General features: G+C 47.4%; 10 protein-coding genes and 1 non-coding gene across 11 annotated transcripts; 5 read left to right on the top strand and 6 right to left on the bottom strand.

Annotated features, from left to right (window-relative positions):
• Window positions 1–217: 217 nt before the first annotated feature.
• On the bottom strand, window positions 218–914 carry BX661DRAFT_198760 (Emopamil binding protein-domain-containing protein; the record flags this gene model as incomplete). The annotated part of the gene is made up of 2 exons (XM_051538259.1): window positions 218–288; window positions 314–914. 2 exons carry the CDS (start codon window positions 912–914, stop codon window positions 218–220), a joined length of 672 nt encoding a protein of 223 aa, XP_051391236.1.
• A 3,444-nt stretch (window positions 915–4,358) lies between these two features.
• Window positions 4,359–5,417, bottom strand: BX661DRAFT_205762 (uncharacterized protein; the record flags this gene model as incomplete). The annotated part of the gene is made up of 2 exons (XM_051538601.1): window positions 4,863–5,417; window positions 4,359–4,722 (listed from the first exon to the last, which is right to left on the bottom strand). Exons 1-2 carry the CDS (start codon window positions 5,165–5,167, stop codon window positions 4,359–4,361), a joined length of 669 nt encoding a protein of 222 aa, XP_051391235.1. The 5' UTR covers window positions 5,168–5,417.
• A 685-nt stretch (window positions 5,418–6,102) lies between these two features.
• Window positions 6,103–6,176, top strand: BX661DRAFT_t74. Its single transcript has one exon. It is a non-coding gene; the product is annotated as a tRNA-Val (tRNA).
• A 47-nt stretch (window positions 6,177–6,223) lies between these two features.
• On the top strand, window positions 6,224–7,518 carry BX661DRAFT_183365 (ribosomal RNA-processing protein 7-domain-containing protein). Its single transcript, XM_051536217.1, has one exon. The coding sequence runs from the start codon at window positions 6,396–6,398 to the stop codon at window positions 7,368–7,370; it is 975 nt and encodes a 324-aa protein (XP_051391234.1). The 5' UTR covers window positions 6,224–6,395; the 3' UTR covers window positions 7,371–7,518.
• An 11-nt stretch (window positions 7,519–7,529) lies between these two features.
• BX661DRAFT_224900 (Rad9-domain-containing protein) lies at window positions 7,530–9,264 on the top strand. The gene is made up of 2 exons (XM_051538921.1): window positions 7,530–8,548; window positions 8,599–9,264. Exons 1-2 carry the CDS (start codon window positions 7,577–7,579, stop codon window positions 9,139–9,141), a joined length of 1,515 nt encoding a protein of 504 aa, XP_051391233.1. The 5' UTR covers window positions 7,530–7,576; the 3' UTR covers window positions 9,142–9,264.
• An 11-nt stretch (window positions 9,265–9,275) lies between these two features.
• On the top strand, window positions 9,276–9,639 carry BX661DRAFT_183362 (uncharacterized protein). The gene has a single exon (XM_051536216.1). It carries the CDS (start codon window positions 9,291–9,293, stop codon window positions 9,618–9,620), a length of 330 nt encoding a protein of 109 aa, XP_051391232.1. The 5' UTR covers window positions 9,276–9,290; the 3' UTR covers window positions 9,621–9,639.
• A 1,324-nt stretch (window positions 9,640–10,963) lies between these two features.
• On the bottom strand, window positions 10,964–12,425 carry BX661DRAFT_224898 (origin recognition complex subunit 4 C-terminus-domain-containing protein; the record flags this gene model as incomplete). Its single annotated transcript, XM_051538920.1, has 2 exons — window positions 11,725–12,425; window positions 10,964–11,683 (listed from the first exon to the last, which is right to left on the bottom strand). The coding sequence occupies exons 1-2, from the start codon at window positions 12,301–12,303 to the stop codon at window positions 10,964–10,966; spliced, it is 1,299 nt and encodes a 432-aa protein (XP_051391231.1). The 5' UTR covers window positions 12,304–12,425.
• Window positions 12,426–12,761: 336 nt separating this feature from the next.
• Window positions 12,762–13,323, top strand: BX661DRAFT_183359 (uncharacterized protein; the record flags this gene model as incomplete). The annotated part of the gene is made up of 2 exons (XM_051536215.1): window positions 12,762–12,974; window positions 13,055–13,323. Coding segments are annotated over 2 exons (417 nt in total), but the record flags the coding sequence as incomplete, so codon positions are not given.
• Window positions 13,324–13,426: 103 nt separating this feature from the next.
• BX661DRAFT_198752 (uncharacterized protein) lies at window positions 13,427–14,628 on the bottom strand (the record flags this gene model as incomplete). Its single annotated transcript, XM_051538258.1, has 6 exons — window positions 13,427–13,462; window positions 13,498–13,742; window positions 13,843–13,916; window positions 14,044–14,144; window positions 14,281–14,441; window positions 14,502–14,628. The coding sequence occupies 6 exons, from the start codon at window positions 14,626–14,628 to the stop codon at window positions 13,427–13,429; spliced, it is 744 nt and encodes a 247-aa protein (XP_051391229.1).
• Window positions 14,629–15,189: 561 nt separating this feature from the next.
• BX661DRAFT_183357 (uncharacterized protein) lies at window positions 15,190–15,428 on the bottom strand. The gene has a single exon (XM_051536214.1). It carries the CDS (start codon window positions 15,397–15,399, stop codon window positions 15,244–15,246), a length of 156 nt encoding a protein of 51 aa, XP_051391228.1. The 5' UTR covers window positions 15,400–15,428; the 3' UTR covers window positions 15,190–15,243.
• A 1,841-nt stretch (window positions 15,429–17,269) lies between these two features.
• Window positions 17,270–18,965, bottom strand: BX661DRAFT_183350 (cytochrome P450). The gene has a single exon (XM_051536213.1). The coding sequence runs from the start codon at window positions 18,862–18,864 to the stop codon at window positions 17,305–17,307; it is 1,560 nt and encodes a 519-aa protein (XP_051391227.1). The 5' UTR covers window positions 18,865–18,965; the 3' UTR covers window positions 17,270–17,304.
• Window positions 18,966–19,156: the final 191 nt, after the last annotated feature.

Raw genomic sequence — 19,156 nt, 5'->3', positions numbered from 1 at the left:
CAAAATGGGGAGCATGTTTGGGCATCAATGTAATGCCTCCCTAATTTACGCCTGCTTATCCAATTAGCGTCCTATCATCGCACACGGGTGGAAATCTGTTTCGCGATTCTCGACCTCAACATCCACTTCCATATCTTCAGTCTGCGCAACAGCATATTTAGCATAATCTTTTTTGAAAGTTTTTTGTTCCTGTTGGAAAGTTATAATAATAATTGACTCAGTTCGACTTCTTGATGGTGGTGGCGCGCTGGGCAATGAGCATGCCGCGATATATGTTCTTGCACGCGTCTACGATCAGGTAAGTGGGGATGACATCCAGAGGCGTTCAGCGTCACAAAATAGAAGTAGAAGTAGTACGGGTGGGGGTTGGTGTGCTTATAGTTTTCCATGTAATTGGTTGCCATGTACAGCACATCACCATACACCTGCGCCAGAGACGTAATGAGCTGAGCAGGGTATCTGATGGGCGAATCTGCCAGAATGCCGTACGCAGTGACAATGGCGAACGAGCCATCAAACACAGCCGTGATTCCCTCCATAATGACAGTAAACGGGTCGCTGGTCAGGTACCGCGAGTCAGAGTGAGCGTACTCGCGCCACAGGTCGGCCAACACGGACTGCTTACCCGCCAGAGTGGCGTGGTTGAAGGAGAAGTAGCCCTCAAGGATGATGTGGATTCCAGCGCACACAATCATCCAAATGACGATAAGCTTGTCCTTGCCTGTCAGGGAAGTCCGTGCGCGAGCAAGAAGAATAATGCTAATGACGGCCAGGAGACCGACGCCGGCGCTGAGGGTGGTGAGCGACTCGCTCATGTTAAACTTTGAGGCCACGTAGTGCGGCAGGGCGGCGTCTCTCGGGAAGTAAGGGTGAAGGACCTCAGGTATGACGTCCTGGGGCTGGAAGTCTGCCATTTTTTATTATATTTTTTAAAATAAAAATATCAAGACAAAAGTGTTGGTGTATATAAAAGCTAAAAGTAAAAGCAAGAGAAAAAGTAGAGAAGAGAAAAAGGGCTGTGCGCGGCGCGATGTTTCTGGCGTCGCATCGCATTGTTGTTTTGTCTCGTCTCGCTTTGTTCGCTCACTCGAGCTGTGGGCAACCGATTCGATACACTATTCCTTTTTGAGAATCTCTTTTCTCATTTTTAAAAAAATTAGTGGAATTTTCTACTCAGCTCAAATCGAGGAAATCGTAATGCTAAAAAAAACATTGCGAGCCGGTAGCTAAATGTTTGTTTACTATTTCGAGCCGCTAGCCAACTGGCTCGCCATTCAAAAATAAACATGTTCAAGGCGAAGCTCAACAATGAAAAAGGGAGCGTTCACATTTCTCTCCTTGCATTCCTAATTATTATTTTTTTTACAATTTAAAAGATTTATTAAAAGTATTTTTATTATCCACCGTCACAGCTCCAGAGAACATCAAATAAATAATATATGAACGCTCAGGACTTTGATTACGGGAACGAATATTCCAACGCGAAGCGGGTCAGCTACGCTGGATACCAATACGCAAGCGACCAGGACACAGAAAAAACCTACATGCGGCCCATCATCCGGAGAATCAAGCGCGACCACGACAACTCTGTGAGCTTTACGCCGCAGGCCAGATATGGCGAGCCCACACATTCGCCGGCCGAGTCCAACGAGGAGCACCATAACTTTAGCAACAAATACCAGATGTTTGAAAGCTCATTCCGCAACACACGCGTGCGCGAGCGGGCGCCCTTGGCACCGCGCATGTGGGACACGCACCCGGCGCAGAGACAGACAGCGGCGGCAGCGACCCACAGGACCCGCAGGATTTGTACGACAACGATGTTGCATTGCAGCCGCTGGCCGCCAACCTGCAGGAGCTGGCAATTATCGAGGATCTGCTGTCGCTGCTCATGGGGTTCAGTGGCCGGTACATTCCTTTCGGTACGGCATGCAGGCTAAGGTGTGGCAGAAGGACGTAACTGTCAACGAGGGACTTTTGGCGCCGGAGTGGATGAACCCGACGTTGCGGATGATGGCCGACAAGATCATGCCCCTGGTGCTGATGCACAAACGCATCAAATACTTTATTGTCACGTATGCGCAGCGCCAGGCTGGGTTGGTCAACCAGGCGCTGTGTGCGGCCATATCGACGGTGCTGCGGGACTTTTATACACAAGTCACAACCCTGGAGAACCTTGTGCGCACATCGACCGAGATCGAACCTTATACCTTGCAGAAGCTGTGGTGCCACATCTATCCCAGCATGCGGACGTTCGAGCGCCTTGTGCATCTGATCAACGCGATCCAGGAGAAAGACTTGCCGCTGCCCACACAGCCGGTCGTAGAGAAATCGCAGCTTGAGGACGATGGCTTTATATCCTCTGTCGGCGACGGCATGGCACCAGACGAGGAGGTTGCTGATTTTGTCGATGACGGGATGCCCAACTCTGAGCCAGAAAGCGTTGACTACGAAGACGAAGTTGTCGACGAAGTGCATGACTTGGAGATATTCCCCGAGGAGCGCTTTGTGGTGCGTGGCGGCTTTACGCTTAACGTCATCTCGGACATGATCCGCATGCGCGGCGGCGACCAGTCGACACGGCAGCTGTACGAGTTTTTGCTGACCAAAGCGTCGGTGCCCTTCATCAAGATGCTCGAGCACTGGCTGAGTACCGGTGAGCTGGAGAGCAACCGGCTGGATATGGCCGGGGAATTTATGGTCGTCAGGGACAGCGATGCCGTTGGCGTCCGCGTGTTCCTTGACACCGACGGCGCGGAGGATTTCGGTGGCAAGTCAATCTTGCCTATATCCAATGGCCTGAATTTTATGTCGGTTCCCGACCTTACGCCCGAGTACCTACGCCCGTTCTCGGAAAAGATTGTGCGCACGGGTGAGTACCTCAACACACTGCGCTCCTACGGCATTGACCTGCGCACGCTCGAGCACAAGTCATCTCCAGCTGGCGCCTTTGCTGCTGGGTTGGATTCGCCCGGTGGGCTGGACACGCTGGGGTGCTCGCTGGATGGACTGCTGAACCCGCAGACGCTCATGCGGGAAATTGACCAGGCATATCTGCGGGCGAACCAGGCGCTGCTAGACATTCTATTCAAGGATGGCAAGATGATGACTTACTTGGGAGCCGTCAAGCATTATCTTTTGTTTGAAAAGTCCGACTTTCTGACACACTTTTTGGACCTCGCAAAAGTTGAGATCAGCCGCGAGCCCAAGGACATGTCTGCTAACCGGTTGCAGTCATTCCTCGACCTGGCGCTGCTTAACCCGGCATCGGTGTCCCACGACGACCCGCTCAAGGACATTGTTAAGGTCACCCTAGAGTCCGTTGATCTCATTGATACGCTTAAGATGATCAGCTTAGCAGAACTCAAGAAACCAACTGAGATGCCGTCAACGACACATCGGCCGATCAGGGAGACGTACGCCGCGGGGGCGACTTTCCTGGGCACTAGCATCCTCAGTGACAACTTTTTATCCGGCGACGTGTCCCTGGGACTCCAGCTACAGATCCCGTTCCCCTTGGACATAGTGCTGGACAGGCCGACGATGAACAAGTATAGGGCCATGAGCAGACTGCTGCTGATGCTCAAGCAGACGGAGCAGAACCTTGTGGCATCGTGGATGACCAACCTCAAGCTCGACGACCCGCGCTTTATCCTGCCGGGAAGCTCTGCCGCTTCTTCCTCTGCGCGCGCGCAAAATATCAAGGATGTAAAAACTGAAGCGCAGCTTCGCGCCCTGTTCCTTAACATCCATACGATGCGCCACCGTATTCTAATTTGCATCCAGCAGATTCTCTACTATTGCTTCTGGGACGTCATTGAACCGCAGTGGGCGAAAATGACGGAGCTGATGAAAAAGGCCACGACTGTGGATGACCTGAGTGGAATCCACAAAAAATACCTAGACATCATGTTCCAGCAGTTTGGATTGACCGCTGGGAAGCTTCCCAAGACAATTGTGGAGCTGTTAAAGCGCAGTAATAAGTTTATCAGCTTGGTGAACAATATGGTCTCGACGAAATCAGTTTTGTTCCGGAGAAGTGCGAGGAGGGAGGCGGAGGGTGAGAGCGCAGACTTGGTGCGCAAGCGGCAGCAGGAGCAGCAGGATACGCTGGCAAGCTTTATGGTTAAACTGAAGGAAGCTAATGATGATTGGAGTCAGCAGCTGAGGACCATGGTCAGGGCGCTTAATCATTATGCACGCAAGTTCGATGAGTCCTATTTGACGTTGGCGGTGCGGCTGGACTGTAACCAGGGCGAGAACGTATTCAATGGTTCTTGAAAAGGAGTTATGAATTAATAAATTTGTTGATTTTAAGTATATTTTGTTGAGCTATTGAAAATATGTTTTAATGTTTTTTATGCCGGCGGGTCAATGTACGATCCAAATCGAGTGCGGATGATTTGAACGCCGGGAAGCACCTCGGCCAGTCTGGGTGACAGCTGCTCGACAGCTTTTTTCGACGCTGTGTAGATAAATCTCAGCGATCCCAGAAGCACCCCAGCACCACTGCTGCTACTGGTGCTGGTAATGCTGGCGATACCGCGCAAATGAGCGATCAACGTGTTGATTTCTTCAAAAACTAGCTCTGCGTTCTTCACTTCATACTGATCAACCACTCTAATAAACTCATTGAGATCGAAAAATTCAGCGACCAAGTATGTGGCATTGCAACAGAACAAGTCCATAATGGTCTTGTGCAGATGATACGCGAGGTGCAATCTGAACACGGTGTAAGTCGGTTTTACACCCAATACCACAGTGGACGGCGAGATATCCGAAGGGTGCGGCATAGACGATGAGTATCGGCGCTGGGTGTTTAAGTAAAAGTAGATAGTGTTTGCATGCGACATCCTGGTTACTTCAATAACTGGGGCCCGTGTTCTTCATTTGCGTGTGTAAAGTACAGTACAGCGGCGAGTTCCTGTGCCATGGTCTCGCATAACACCTCTCGACTGTAAGGGAGATCGGTGTTGGGCCTTGGTGTGTAGAGGTCCGGCAAATTGCAATTACCCCAAACCTCTCTTCCATCAATATCCACATCGGGAGTCATTCTAATGATATAAGGCATTTCCTCTGGATATATATAACTCAGTATGATCTCTTGGATAGCTTGGTGATACATTGCAGATGCAAAAAAAATTGAAGGCATATGATTCGCCCGCATCAACGCATTCAGCTCCGCGCAAAACCACCAATGGTATCCATATATATCGCTCTCACCAGGGTTTAATTCGGGCGTAAGTATGACTATGTTTGCGCAGAGGATCCACGCAGCTGCGGAAATGATTGGGATGTCGATACTTGAGCTGGAGAGAATGGCTATGGTATTTCCAGATGTTATGCCGTATCTAGAGTGCAGGGTGGTTGCTAGGATTGCGGAAATTTGCTTAAACTGGGTGTATGTGATGGTGCGGTCTGTGCGGGCGTCAATAAGCATAGGGCACTCAGCGGGGACAACTCCGGCAGATGGTGTTGATTCGTAGGCATGGTAGAGGTATTCAGGCAGGCTGTGGATGGGTGGTGACGCAGGTGTTTGCAAAGCTTGGTGTGGGCGGTCCATGTTTACTAGGAATAAAAACTTTAAGTTGATGTTATAGCTACACAAGAAGAAAAAAGAATACTACAAGCGGGTAAATAGTGGGGATGTCCAAAACAAAAATTTAGTATTTGTTTCGGTATATTCTCACAAGAATATTGACTGACACAAAGCAGTAACATCATTTTCAAACCCCGTATTTAAATGTCGGATGAATATTATGCGTTGGTATCAATATAATAAAACAAACAATAGGACACATACATGTTCTTCTTGCAAATGGTATTTACTTGTGAAGAACACTAATTATTTTGTGAAAAGTAAAAAAATTATAAACAAAAGAAGAAAATAGCGTAGCAAACATTGTCTGTTATTCATATTGTACCAGAAAAACATTGAGAGACAATGGTGCTCGATTTATATTAGTATATTTTCTGTTGATCTGCAAAACAAAAAGTTGACAGACAGTTCAAACTGCAACTCAAAAAACTTGTGCACAAGTATGTAATTATATGTAGAATAAGATAATCAATAAGGTGATTAACTAGTTTAGTCAGCAATGTGATTTCTTGGTGTAGTCGGTTATCACGTCTGCCTAACACGCAGACGGTCGCCAGTTCAATCCTGGCAGAAATCACTTTTTTTGCAGTTATTTTATTTGTTGAAGGCAGTTTGATCAGCATATTGGTGATTTGATTGCAAGGTTTTTTTTTTGCAGATTGTTTTTTCTTTGCTTGTGGTGGAGGCCAAGCAGATCAACCTTTTCCCCTCTTTTTTCTGTGCTTGCCCAGTTCAATTCAACTTTTTTCTTTTTGGCATAAATATATACACACTCAGTTCAAACACATTCACATAAATGGCGGGCGCGAGCAAAAAGACAAGCAAGAAGAGCAGCACCAATGGACTTGCGGTGATCGGCGGGTACAAGGTGCTCCCCGTCCGCTTCGACGACGACAGCGAGTCAGCCACGCACTACATCTACTTCAAGCAGCACACGACAACCAAGGAGGATATCCTGCTGCCCTCCAGCCGCACGCTCTTTTTGTACAACCTGCCGGCGGACACGACGGAGCGCGATATCCGGCGTCTTTTCCACGGCACAGCGCGCGTCGCACGCGTACTTTTCCATGATGTCGTCGGGCAGGACATTGTGAGGCAGACAGCGGTACGTGCGCAATTGATGGCTGAGCTGGCGAAATCCATGCAGGAGGAGGAGGCAAAGCAGAATAAGGCCAGTAAGCAGAAGGGCGCCAGTGAGGCAGCGGATGAGGGCGTCAAGGCGGTTGAGCGGCCAATTTTGCAGCGGTCAGGAGGCAGCGCACACGTCGTTTTGCTGGAGGACGCAGAGATGGCGGCGGTTCTGGGGATGGCGCGCGGGGTGCGTGCGTGGCCGCAGCGCGACACCACAAGCCCGTTGGAGTACCGCGGACTGTCCCGGTATCTCTACGAGTACCGTGCAGAGCGTCCGCCCACGGAGCTGCACCAGGAGGATGTCGACCAGTATATGGCCAAGTTCGAGGCTGCACAGTATGAGCGCGAGCGCATGCTGGAGCAGCAGCAGAATGTGCCGGATGCCGATGGCTTTGTGACGGTTGTTCGCCGTGGACGTAATACGCGGAACTCCGACGGGCAGGGCGCTGTGACAGCGGCGACGGCAGATGAGGCCAGGGAGGCTGGGAAGAAGAAGAAGGAGGTAGTGTTCGGCAACATGTACCGGTTCCAGGTGCGTGAGCACAAGAAGGATCAGCTGGATGACTTGCGGAAGAAGTTCGATGAGGATAAGGAGAAGATCGCAAGAATGCGCCAGACGCGCCAGTTCCGCCCATACTAGATTTTTTGCCCCCACTGATCTGATCAGTTCTTTTTTGTTTGTGCGCAGTTACTGAATGCTGAATGCCAAATGTGCTGAAAGCGGGCTCTGCCAAAGTAATCAACGCCTTCATTTTTCCTATTCCCCTCTCTTCTTTTTCATTTTTTTTTAAAAGTACCAATTCCAATTTGTTTTCTATTCGTTATTTTTCATATTTTGCAACAAAAATGGAGGCCCAGATTCCACCAGCTTCGCTCAAGCCACTCTACAGGGCACTCCAGTGTCTCTCGCGGATCGGAGGTGAGATCACACTCGAGGCGCACGCTGACCGGGTGCTGCTAACAAACACCAGCGCGTCGCACTCCGCCCACGCTACCATCACTCTGCATCAGCGCTTCTTCTCAGCTTACACGCCGCCAGCATCCACACTCTACTGCCGGCTGCAGGCCAAGCTCCTCATGGGTATATTCAAACCGCGCAAGCCCAACCCTGCCAGCAGCACCAGCGGCAGCAGCACCAGCGGCAGCAACTTTAGCGCTGGCGGCAGCGCAGGGTCGGTTACACCGCATACGGTTGTGCGGTGCTTGCTGCGCATCGAGCAGTCGGAGGCTGGCGGGCCAGCGTCCACGGGCGAATGCCGGCTGGTCGTGCGCATGGAGTTCCGCGAGGGAATCTGCCGCACCCACCGGTTGTTCTATGAGGCATGCAGCGGGTTGGTGATGGACTACAGCCATGACGACTGCAAGAATCGGTGGCGAGTGGGCGCTAAGGCTGCAGCCACGTGGATTGGCCACTTTGCCCGTGGCTTGGATGAAGTCTCAATGCGCATGACGCCGACGTCGGTTCTGGTGCGCAGTTGGGCCGAAGATCACTATGCGTCTGCGGCCATTGGCCCTGTGGCTGCCGGGGTTCCTGACTTTGCGCGCTCCTTGCATACCGAGCTGAGCATTGATCCGGATGATTTCGACCAGTACGTGGTGGGCGGCCCTGTGGAGCTCACCATGGGGATGCGCGAGTTTCGCGCTATTCTAATATACGCTGAGGCTGTGGCGCTACCGCTAGAGGCGTTTTTCAACCACGGCGGCAGCCCGATTTTCTTCAGGATCGGCGCACAGGGACAGCGGGCGGCGCCCGATATGGTTGCGGACTTTATCGTGGCCACTGTCGGCGATATCCTGACGACGGTTTCTAGCGCTTATGTCACGCCCCAGCGACAGCAGCAGCAGCAGCAGCGGGGGTGTCGCCGCAGTTTGGCACCTTTACCACACAACAACAACAGCAGCAGCAGCAGCAGAGGCATGTGGAGCAGCGCGTGAGCCAGCTGAGCGTCCATGATACAGCCACGCCATTGCGCGCCATCATGGCGCATCATACAGAGGAAACCCCGGCGTCGCATAAATCGAGCTTCCACCAGGATCGCATCAGCGACAGCGGCAGTGGCAGTCGGCTGTGGCCTCCTCCGAGCGCCGCTGACTCACTTCTGCGCACACCCACGGACGCCAATTGCGAGGAGCGGACCCCACGCGGTGTCGTAGCTACGACAGGGAGGGAGTATCGGCTGCTGGACATGCCGCGCCCTTTGGTTCCGCCTGGGGTGACGGATTCGCAGGAGATGAGCCAGTTGGAGAGTCTGGATGGAAGCATATTGGGCGCACCGCCTGGGATGGTCCAGACAAGGTTGCCGTTTGCTAATGCAGGGCAGCGGAATGATGAGGCTGAAAGCGACGATGACAATGACGGAGAGATCGATGCTACACCACCACCATCGTCTAAACGCATTCATATTATTTGACATTTTTTAAATAAAAATAAAACTAAAACATAAGAAAACAGAGAAGATTCGATATTACCATATGTCCTTTCTGTAAATAAATGTCCTTCGAATAAAGGCAATTCCAGTTGCACAAATAGAAACAATAAAAAACATGGAGAATAATATACATGCTAGAGACCACGTATATTCTTCATCGATGGTTCCTTTCTAGTTGCCGTTTTTGGTGCCACAGCTGTGTTGGTGGATGTGGCTCTCAGATGGCTGGATGTAGAGTTCGCAGCAGCTACTCTGGTAGACTGGTGCTTGCCGCCGGCCGAGTCGTGGGCAATGCCCTTGGTCAAGATACCTTTTGCTGTCTTTGTGGCCATGCGCTGGTCAGCTGCAGACTTGGTTGCTGTGGGTTTGGAAGCAACAATGCTGCGCGTAATAGTCTGCTTAACAGTACCAATGGCAGTACTGGCAGCGGAAGGGGCGGCGGAAGCATTGGTGGTCGGTAGCAATGTATCCGAAGAACTTGCACTGCCAGATTGCGTAGAGGAACTTGACGCAGTGGGTTTAATACTGCCGCTGTCAAACGCGTCCACATTAATGATGCGAGCACTCAGGGCTTCCACATTAATGCTGGTGTTCGGATCGCTGGCCATTGCTGCCTCCATTGACAACACGGACTTCTCTGCGCGCCTGACTCCAGATATGGATACTTTGTCTTTGTTCTTGGGCTCGTCATCATCGGTATCGTCAGTGTCGGCGTCCATTGGAATGCGATTGTGCGCCGGTGGGTTCATAGGGTTGGGCCCGGCCATGGCGTCAGCAGCGTAGAGTGCGGCGTGGGATGGGTGCCGGTTGGCGCGTGCTTTGTTGTAGGGGTTCTTGGGGATCGGCCAGTCGTTGACTGCTGCGTGTGCATGGTACCGCTGTCCGCGAGCCTTGGATGAGGATGAGGGCGAGGATGAGCGGCCGATTGGCTGATTGTTCATGCCACTGCCATTGTTGTACATCATACCACCCCTGTTATTCATCATGCCGTTGCTGTTCATCATGCCATTGTTGTACATCATGCCGCCACCATTGTTCATCATACCGTTGTTGCCGTTATTGTACATCATTTGTGGGTTGTACATTGGGTAGTTGTAGTCCATATTTTGCGGCACGTATTGCGGCAATGGAAGCGCATACACGGAGGCAGTGTGGATGAATGCTCCGATAAGTAGGCTGCTAATATAGCGCATTGTGTTAAGAGGTAGTGTTTTTCAGTTTGTTGAAGAAATATATTTAAAAAAGTGTTTTTGTGGGAAAACTACGACTTGTCGACAAGTTAAATTCACATCCTGTTATATACTCTTTTTTTCTAAATATAAAGAAATGATTTGTTCTCTGCATTTATCGCATATATACAAAAAAGCTAACATTTAATGAATAATACAAAAATGTAAAGGTCTTAGACATTTTCATGTCATTTGTTTATTGCTATTTAAATCGACATGTGTTTTGTGTTTTGTATCGCATGACAGACATTTTGTTTCAACCGCCACGATTGCTTATTTGGAAATAATTTCGATTTAGCATTTGTTTTTTTGCTTGTCAGAGTGAACAGCAAATTCCAAACTTACATAAAACACAGCAGTCAGAAACATCCAGTAACCCCAACCGTAACAATGTTTTGACCATACATATAACAATAAGAATAAAAAACTGCGGAGAAAAACATCGTCCTTCTCTATTTCCCCCCTCCCCCTCTCCTTGCACACTCGTTCTAAGGACTCAGACGATCCACCCTGGAATGGAAAAAAGCCCAAAAAAGGTTTCACCAAAACGCACCTTCCCCCTTTTCGTTTTTTTCTTACTGCTGTGCCCATCGTCTAACAACAGCCGGAACATCCTCCCTCGCCTCCACCAGTTCGACGACCTGGCCCGGTTCCAGCATCATCTGCACCATCCTATACTCCTTCGGTGCGCGGCCACTAGCCGCCAGCAGATCATTCCTCCCAGAGACTCCCCCCGCCGTAGCATTGCCCTCGCCCACACCGCGGACAATCTCCAGTTCCACCAGTGTCTCAAAGGCCTTCATTGCCACAGGCTTCTTATACACCTTCATCGACCCACTCGAGCCCATCACATACCGGGACATAAACAGCTTGTACTCGGCATAGACCATTTCAAAGTTAAACTTGCCACTGCCAGTGCCCAGAAGCCCACGCATGGCCACCAGAAGGTAGAGCTCAAGCAGAGAAATGCCCCTCAACACCTGCATTTTGGCCGACGCCCTTTCCCTGCCTACGCTCTCGCGAATCTCGTCCAGGGAGAGCGCTGGGCGGAGCTGCGAGAGCCTGGCTACGGCAGAGGCAAACACCCTCAGGGCCCGGCGCGGGTCCTTTGAGAACTCATATGCCTCCAGGATATACGCGCGCACAGGAGCATCCGCCAACACCTCATCCACCCGGTGGTCAAAGCCGGGGTCCCCCGTGCTCAATGCCTCGCGGAAGATCTGCGCGAATTCCTCGAGACTCCGCGTATACTGCACGTACACCTGTCGGTGCGAGAACCGCGACTTTACGCGCTTCTCCAAAAGATCCATGACATCCACCCGCGCCGTCACCCGACGACAGCAATCGGCGTCTGGCGCTGGCTCTGCTGCGCAATGTCAAACAACGTGTACAAGAGGGATTGCTTCGGGTGTTGGGCCAAAAGATCAAACTCTTCGAGGATAAATACCAGGGGTATAGGGCGGTCGCTGGAGTCTGTGCGCATTTGCTGTAGGATGTATGTGAAGGCGTCGGAGAAGGACCCAATGAGGATGTTTTCGAGGTCCTGCGTTATTAGAAGCTGGCGGGCGATGTCACGAAGGGCAATTTTGTCTGTTGTGTGGATGAATCCGCTGAGCTTCACCACATGGTGGGTTTTCTTCTGCCCCTGCCCCTGCTCCTGCTCTTGCCTGTGCTCTTGCTGTGGTTTGTGGTGGTGGAGGAGGGAGAGCGCCTTTTGGATCAGAGTGCTTTTGCCGCTGCCGCGTGGGCCTATGAGCAGAACCGAGTTGCCTTCTAGGTTTGCCACTGTGCGGTGTAGGAGTGAGTGGATCGAGGAGAGCTGCGTGGACAAACCGACTAGTGTTGATGGCTGGGTGCGGCCGTAGAGTCTGTTGAGTAGAGTCTGCCTCACCAAGCCTATGTCCGAAACGCCCATGTTTGGAAAGCGGTGATTTGTGAAAGTGTTGCATGTCCTGGCATTTCTTGGAATTGTTGGAATTGAAAATGTAAATGTGAATGTAAACTGAAAAGACGAGTGAGCCAAGAAAAAAAGGGAATAAATTTTTTATTTGAAGTGATCATCATTTTACATTCTGGTCTTTTTTTGGCCACTCGAGATTACGCGCGTATGTCATACGCAAAGCGAAACTCTTCCCTTTTCTTCTTGATTGGCTCGTTTGTGTTTACACTATTTGCTTTGTCACCTGTGCCAAAAAAATTAAAGCCAGACCCATCGCAGTGCCAAAAAAAAAGAAAAAAAACAACTCTTTCTTTTGTTATTCCTTTCCTACTACTCTTATTTATTTTTGTACTCTTACCCCCCTTCTTTTTTCTTCTTTCTCGCAATCCACTTTATTCTCTCATTTATTTACTCTACAATTTATTTTCTTTAGAAATGTCAGATACAAAAACCTAAACAAGAAGAAGCGCGCCGCCCGTCAAAACTCCAACGTCTTTGCGATATTCGACCAAAAGCAAATATCCGAATTCAAAGAGGCCTTTGGGATCTTTGATCACAACTCAGACAACATCGTAGACCGCGACGATCTCCGCGAAATGCTCAGTTCCCTAGGCCAAAACGTATCCGACAGCTACATAGATGCCATGGTTAATGAGGCTCCGGGCCTATTAATTTTACAATGTTTTTGACCTTGATGGGTGAGCATCTTAGTGGGACGGATCCGGAGAGTGAGATATTGTCGGCTTTTGAGGCCTTTGATTTGGATGGGAATGGGTTGATTTCGTCGGCGGATTTGAGAGACGCTTTGATGCAGATGGGGGATAGGTTTACGAAGAAGGACGTGGATATTATGTTTAAACATGCGCCGATTACACCAGATGGATATTTGAAGTACCGTGAGTTTGTGCAGATGCTCAAGCACGGAGAATAAGACTGTTAATTTTAATATAGCATTTATAACAAATAAATAAATGATATATAAATGTATGCATGAAATACCTTGATAGTTTCCAATTACATATTATTATTATTATTTGGTTTGGTTTGGTTATTATACAATAAAAAGTTTGCTTGAAAATAAAACAAAAAACAGAAGCATTTACTTGCGCAGTGACGCCACAACAATGGTATCCCGCTCGAGGGGTACAGCGATACAGTGGTAATGGCAACCGTACTCGGCATCAAAATCATCAAACCGTTCTTATCGACAATATTCGGCTTAAACAGCGAGTCCCCAGGCAGCTCCAAATCATACCGATTAAAGACATTCGCCAGCGTGGCAAAAAAAATCTCCATCCACGCCAAATTTCTCCCGGAACAAATCCACAAACCATTGCTGAATATCAGGGACAGTCTCTTCAGTGGCTCATTATCGACGAAACGGTCAGGGTAGAACTCATAGGGTATTTCCCAGACTGGTGGGATTAGTGTTGGTTGCCGAAATGCAGATTGGTCAGGTTGTAGCCGCTGGGGATGAGATGGGCTTGGGGATGGTGCTGCCAGGAATAATGAGACGGGGCGTGTTGGTGGCTGAGTTACACAGAGCAAGGAACTTGTCAAAATCCTCGTGGTAGGTCCTGTAGATGTACCTTTAGAAGAACTTGCCGTTGACAAGGGGCATGATGGACTACAGGAAAATGGATGCTATGCACCCAATCGACAATCTGTGTTTTGCGAGAGGTTAAGCACCTGTGCGTTTGTCCGAACCCGAGTGACCCGATAATGGCAAATATCATCAGCATAAAGGTCATTGTGGTACCAGATCCGCGCCTTCTTTCCATTTTTCTTTCTTTAGCCTTATCCCACTTCTCAATCGGCTGCCGCGGTCCAGAGTCCAAAATAATTAGCTCCATCTGGCTTCAAGTTATTCAAGCTCATGGACGGACCAATCTGCCTCCGTCTCTAATTGTTAAGCTCTGGATTGGCAATCAAAAATGTGTTTGAGCCCATCACCTTGATCTTCTGATACATGTGGTCCTTGAGGAAGGTATAGGTGCCTAGAATTGTAGAGCTGTTCTTGGGATCGCAGATTGTCACTCGATGCGGGCTCATAATAAAAAGACTGCCGTAGATCTGATTGTGCTTCATCATTAGTTCATGCTCGGCACAGCGGACTTGGTGGAAGAGAAAGGGGGGCTGGAGATGCGCGCCAGGAAGGGCCCAGGAAGCTTTACGCAGCGGTGAAAAGTACGGCGCGTAGATTACTTGCCAACCGATGTAGGCGCCAAAGGCGATGCTGATGTTTAACGGCCGCAGAAGCACCCACAGGGATCCTACCAAAGCAGCAGGAATAATACTCATGGTTAATGAGCAAATATTTTTTATGGTAATAAAGTGGTAAAATAAAATAAAAATAATACACTTGGTGAGGTAAAAAAAATGAGTGAGTCGTGATACAGAAGAATAAAAAAGATTAAAGTGACTAATGTTCGGGATGTCTGGTTTATATTTAAACAAAAATAGTCATTTCCTCTTTATCCAAGTGCAAGGGTAGGTAAGAAGTAGCGAGCAAGCTGGTAACTATTTTCTTGGTACAAAAATCATACAATTGATAAAGCACAAGGATAAACAAAACGGGGCCACAGAAGGAAAAAAAATGTCAACAAAATATTTTTTGCAAAATCAATGCGCATAGATCTTTCAAATACTGCATATTCGACACAGCTTGGCATTAGCCTTTACAAGGTTTTGATTTTAACAAAGAAAAGTTTTATATAAATTAGTCTTCCTAAACCATATACCAGTAATTTTATTAAGCACATCTGCGCGTTTTGTTAATCGATTTTGCGATGTGAAATGGTTTTATGCATACCAATGTTATGTAAGAGGGGGTGTGGGAAGCACTACTGTAATAGTGTTAAAATAATGGGTGTGAAATTATAAAGGTTTTTTATTACTAGTGTTTCTAAAGTGCTATTATCGCCGGCCTCGCCTTATATATATCTCCTTGTCTTTGTGCCACCCACTGGCAGTTGTGTGCTCTGTTCGCGAGAACTGGTCCTTATGAAAGTAGCCCGGGTCTCTGGTATGGCATAATTGGCATGTCTGTATTCTTGCGCCAAGCACATCCATTTCAGGGCAGGCAGTATGTCCGGATGTCAATTGTGGCCCCTAATCTGATCCCCTGTAATTTGGCCCATATCAGATCCATCTGTGAGCTGACGAGAATCTGTCTCATGATTTTCGCCCTCAGCGTCTACCTCCATATCCTCGGGCTGCGTAACACCAATTTGTCTGGTAAAATCATGGTTATTCATTGCTAATTTTCTAATAATTTGCATCTGCAATTTAAATGCCTGACCCTGCTCCGCCCCTAACATAAGGATGGATTGCATTCTTGCTGTCTTATATATATCTTCGTCAAAATTAAAATTTAGATTTACTGGTTTCACTGGTGATTATTCATTCGCTTTGCACAATATAAACATATCACGTATATACATATTTATTAAGCAGCCCAACAGAATCTAAAAAAGCATGATTTGGATTGCCTCGCCTTTTTCAGTTTGCTGTGCAGCAGCAATGAAGATTGTTTACCCAACTGGGGTAAAGAAAGGGCGGCGTCGATCTACAAACCTGTGAAGGCGGAGGAGATATATTCTCCGCTCCTATCATTTCCTACCAGATATTGCCCAATTTTCCAATGTTTTCAAAAAGGGTTACACATTTACAAATGTTTTATACTGAGCGATCCACAGATTGTGGATTAAAAGCATTCCTCCTTGTAATCTAAGGTCCACAAATTTTGCGATTTCTGCACTGTACTACATCTAGGGTTTGTTTTATTGGGTTTATTGGCTTCATTTTTTGGAAATCTATACTCGGTGCCACGCTTTTTTGATTTTGATTTTGACTGTTCGAATGAAAGGGACCAAAATAAGGTCTAAAATAGTACCAGGATGATGTTGAAACTTGTCAAAAACATTTGTTCTGTAAAAAGTATAAATACACCCTTTTTTGTGTTTGTTTTGTTCCCGCTGACAATCGACACATTTATGTCATAATTTGCTTGTATAGTTTTATTATTGATTAACAATAATTTATTTATAGAATTGTCCATTTCACCCCTTTTTTCTGGCTTGAGTTAATAAAAACAATAACCAACACGCGCACAGCTGATGCTACAACTGTTCATTTTTATTGAAATATCCATATTTTAATTTAAAAGTTAGTTTTCTAATTATAATTTAGAATATTTGCAAAGCAAAACATATTGTCATTCGATGTAGAGGCACTTGCTACAACATACAAGTAAATTGGTTATTAAATTACCTATTGATTTATAAAATTGTATGCCCACTGCAAAGGCAACAGCGCTCCGGTCGGCTGAGTTGCAGTGTCTACCCAGTAATTTTAATTATATTTGTATCAACCTTGTGCCGATAAAATTCCAATTTTACTGTGAAACGACCTTCAAAGTAATTTTTTTTATTTCTACAAGCAATTTGCATGCAGGCATATCTTTGCTAACCATAGTTAAAGGTTGTAAACCATAACAATTGTTCTTTACAATATTGTCGTATTAGTTAATTGCGTAAAATGGCCCACCATGAATAGACCGGATAAATAATTTCCTGTGTTTTTCTAGTAGCTCTTACATTTAAGTTAGTGCGCATGTGTATTTTGTGCATTGAATGTATTATAAAAAGGTACAGGTATGATAAATAATATCGAATAGAGCCGGAGTAGCCAAAAATAAACAAGAATTTACTCTCACTCACACAGTCATCTGCGCGCTTGGCGTCTATCGCCAAGATTATTTTAACTAAATATTTAACTGTTGGAAACGAGGCAGGTTGAGTTGGATCAAACAATTTAAACGCAAAATAGCTGACTGCGACTATTTGTATTGAACACAACAATGCTGCCTCCTTGCTCGCTTGTGTTTAACTGTAAAATTTATTTGGTCATTGCTTTAAAAAACAAACTTATAAACTGGTAGCAAATGACAACATTAATGTATTTAAATATTAAAAACTATGCACGCTTTGCAACTAAAACAATGCAATCACGCTCGGGATGCTGCGGCACAGTTGTAGTAGCAACAGTGCGGGGCATCAGTATTGGATTTCCATTGTCATCGACAAGGTCCGGTTTGAACAATGAATCGGCCGGAATCATCAAATTGTACTTGTTAAAAATATTGGCCAGCGTCGATTGCATTTCCATCCATGCCAGGTTCTTGCCCGGGCACACCCTTACGCCGGCACTGAATGTTAACACTGCCCGCTTGTTTACTTCGTTGTCCAGGAACCGCTCAGGGTAAAACTCGTAGGGCTTCTCCCACACTGCAGGATTAGTGTTGACGGCGGAGATACTGATGGTTAGGTTATAGCCACCGGGAATAAAGTGGCCTTGAAAGGTTGCGCCACCAGGAGGAATGAGGCGGGGCATGTTTGTTGCCACGGGGTTCAAGCGCAGTGATTCATAGATGCAAGCTTCTAGAAGTGGAAGACTGGCCTTGGCCTCACTGTAGTTAATTATGTGATCGCGGCCAAATGCCGTGCGCACTTCCTCGACAACCCGGGCTTGATACTGAGGGTACATAAGAAGCAGGTGAATGGTCCATGTCATTGTGTTGGAGCTGGTATCCGAGCCAGCCAGCAGACCAATAATGGTCTCAGTAACCACTTGTCCGGTCGTCATTCGGATGCGCGACTCGGGATCCTCAGCATCAATGTACGACTGCAGAATATCCTTGGGTTTGTTCTCGTTAGGTTGCAGGCCACTCAGGAGCTTTTTGCGCTCGCTGACAGCCTTGGTACACAAAGCAAAAAACGCATCAAACTCGTTGTAGAATGACTTGGCAATAAACCGACGAAACAGAGTGGTCTTGACCAAAGGCATAACCGACTGAAAAAAGATTAAAATGAAAGTGCTGTGCACCCATTTGGTAATTTTTGTATCCCCTGATGTCAGCGACCTGTGAGTCTGCCCGAATCCCAGCGTACTGATAATGTCAAAAGCCATAAGCATAAGGTCATTGTGATACAATACCCTAGCTGTTATCCCATCCGTGGATTGCTCAATGTTCCAGTCCCACTTGTTGAACAACTGCTTGGGTCCGGCTTCCAGGATGGCTGGCTCCATCAGCTTTAGGTTTGCCAAACTCATTGATGGTCCCATCTGTCTGCGGCGCTGTTTGTTTAATTCGGGGTCGACAGTTAGAAACATGTTTGGCTCCATAAGCTCGACGTTGCTATACATCCTGTCTTTAAGAAAGGCGTGCGAGGAAAGGATTGTTTGACTGTCTTTGGGGTCGCAGATGGCCACTCTAGATGGACCCATCACAAATATGCCACCGTACGTTTGGTTGAACTGCTTCATAAGAGTAGGCTCAAGGCCGCGTAGTTGATAGAGCAGCATGGGGAAGCCCGAAATGCGGAACCACAAGGAGCCAGGGATATGGCGCAGAGGCGATAAATACATGGCATAGATAATTTGCCAGGAAAAGTAGGCAACGAGTCCGCAGAGTACGTTCAGCGGCTGGAGTAGGTCCAATAGGGCGTCTGCTGTAAAAGCCGGAACAAGACTCATGTTTGTGTCTTTAAAATAGCTTAAAGTAAATATATTGAGGCACTAAAAAATAAAATAATAAAGAACAGAAAAGCAAGAATACAAAAAAATATTGAGAAAAGCTATAATTGAAATGCATTGAAGCTGAAAAATTGATCAACTTCAAAACAAGTGACGTATTGCATGCAGGAAAAAAACAAGTGGGAAATTGTTTTCCGCCTCATCCAAATATGCGAGAAACCGGATACCAAAATAGAAAATAATAAAGGAGATATTTTTATGGCCACTACAACTACAAATTTAACTGTTAGAG

This window comes from Kickxella alabastrina (genome assembly GCF_025024165.1).
Source record: "Kickxella alabastrina strain RSA 675 chromosome Unknown BX661scaffold_13, whole genome shotgun sequence".
Taxonomy (NCBI): domain Eukaryota; kingdom Fungi; phylum Kickxellomycota; class Kickxellomycetes; order Kickxellales; family Kickxellaceae; genus Kickxella; species Kickxella alabastrina.
This window is presented reverse-complemented; position numbering and strand designations above follow the sequence as displayed.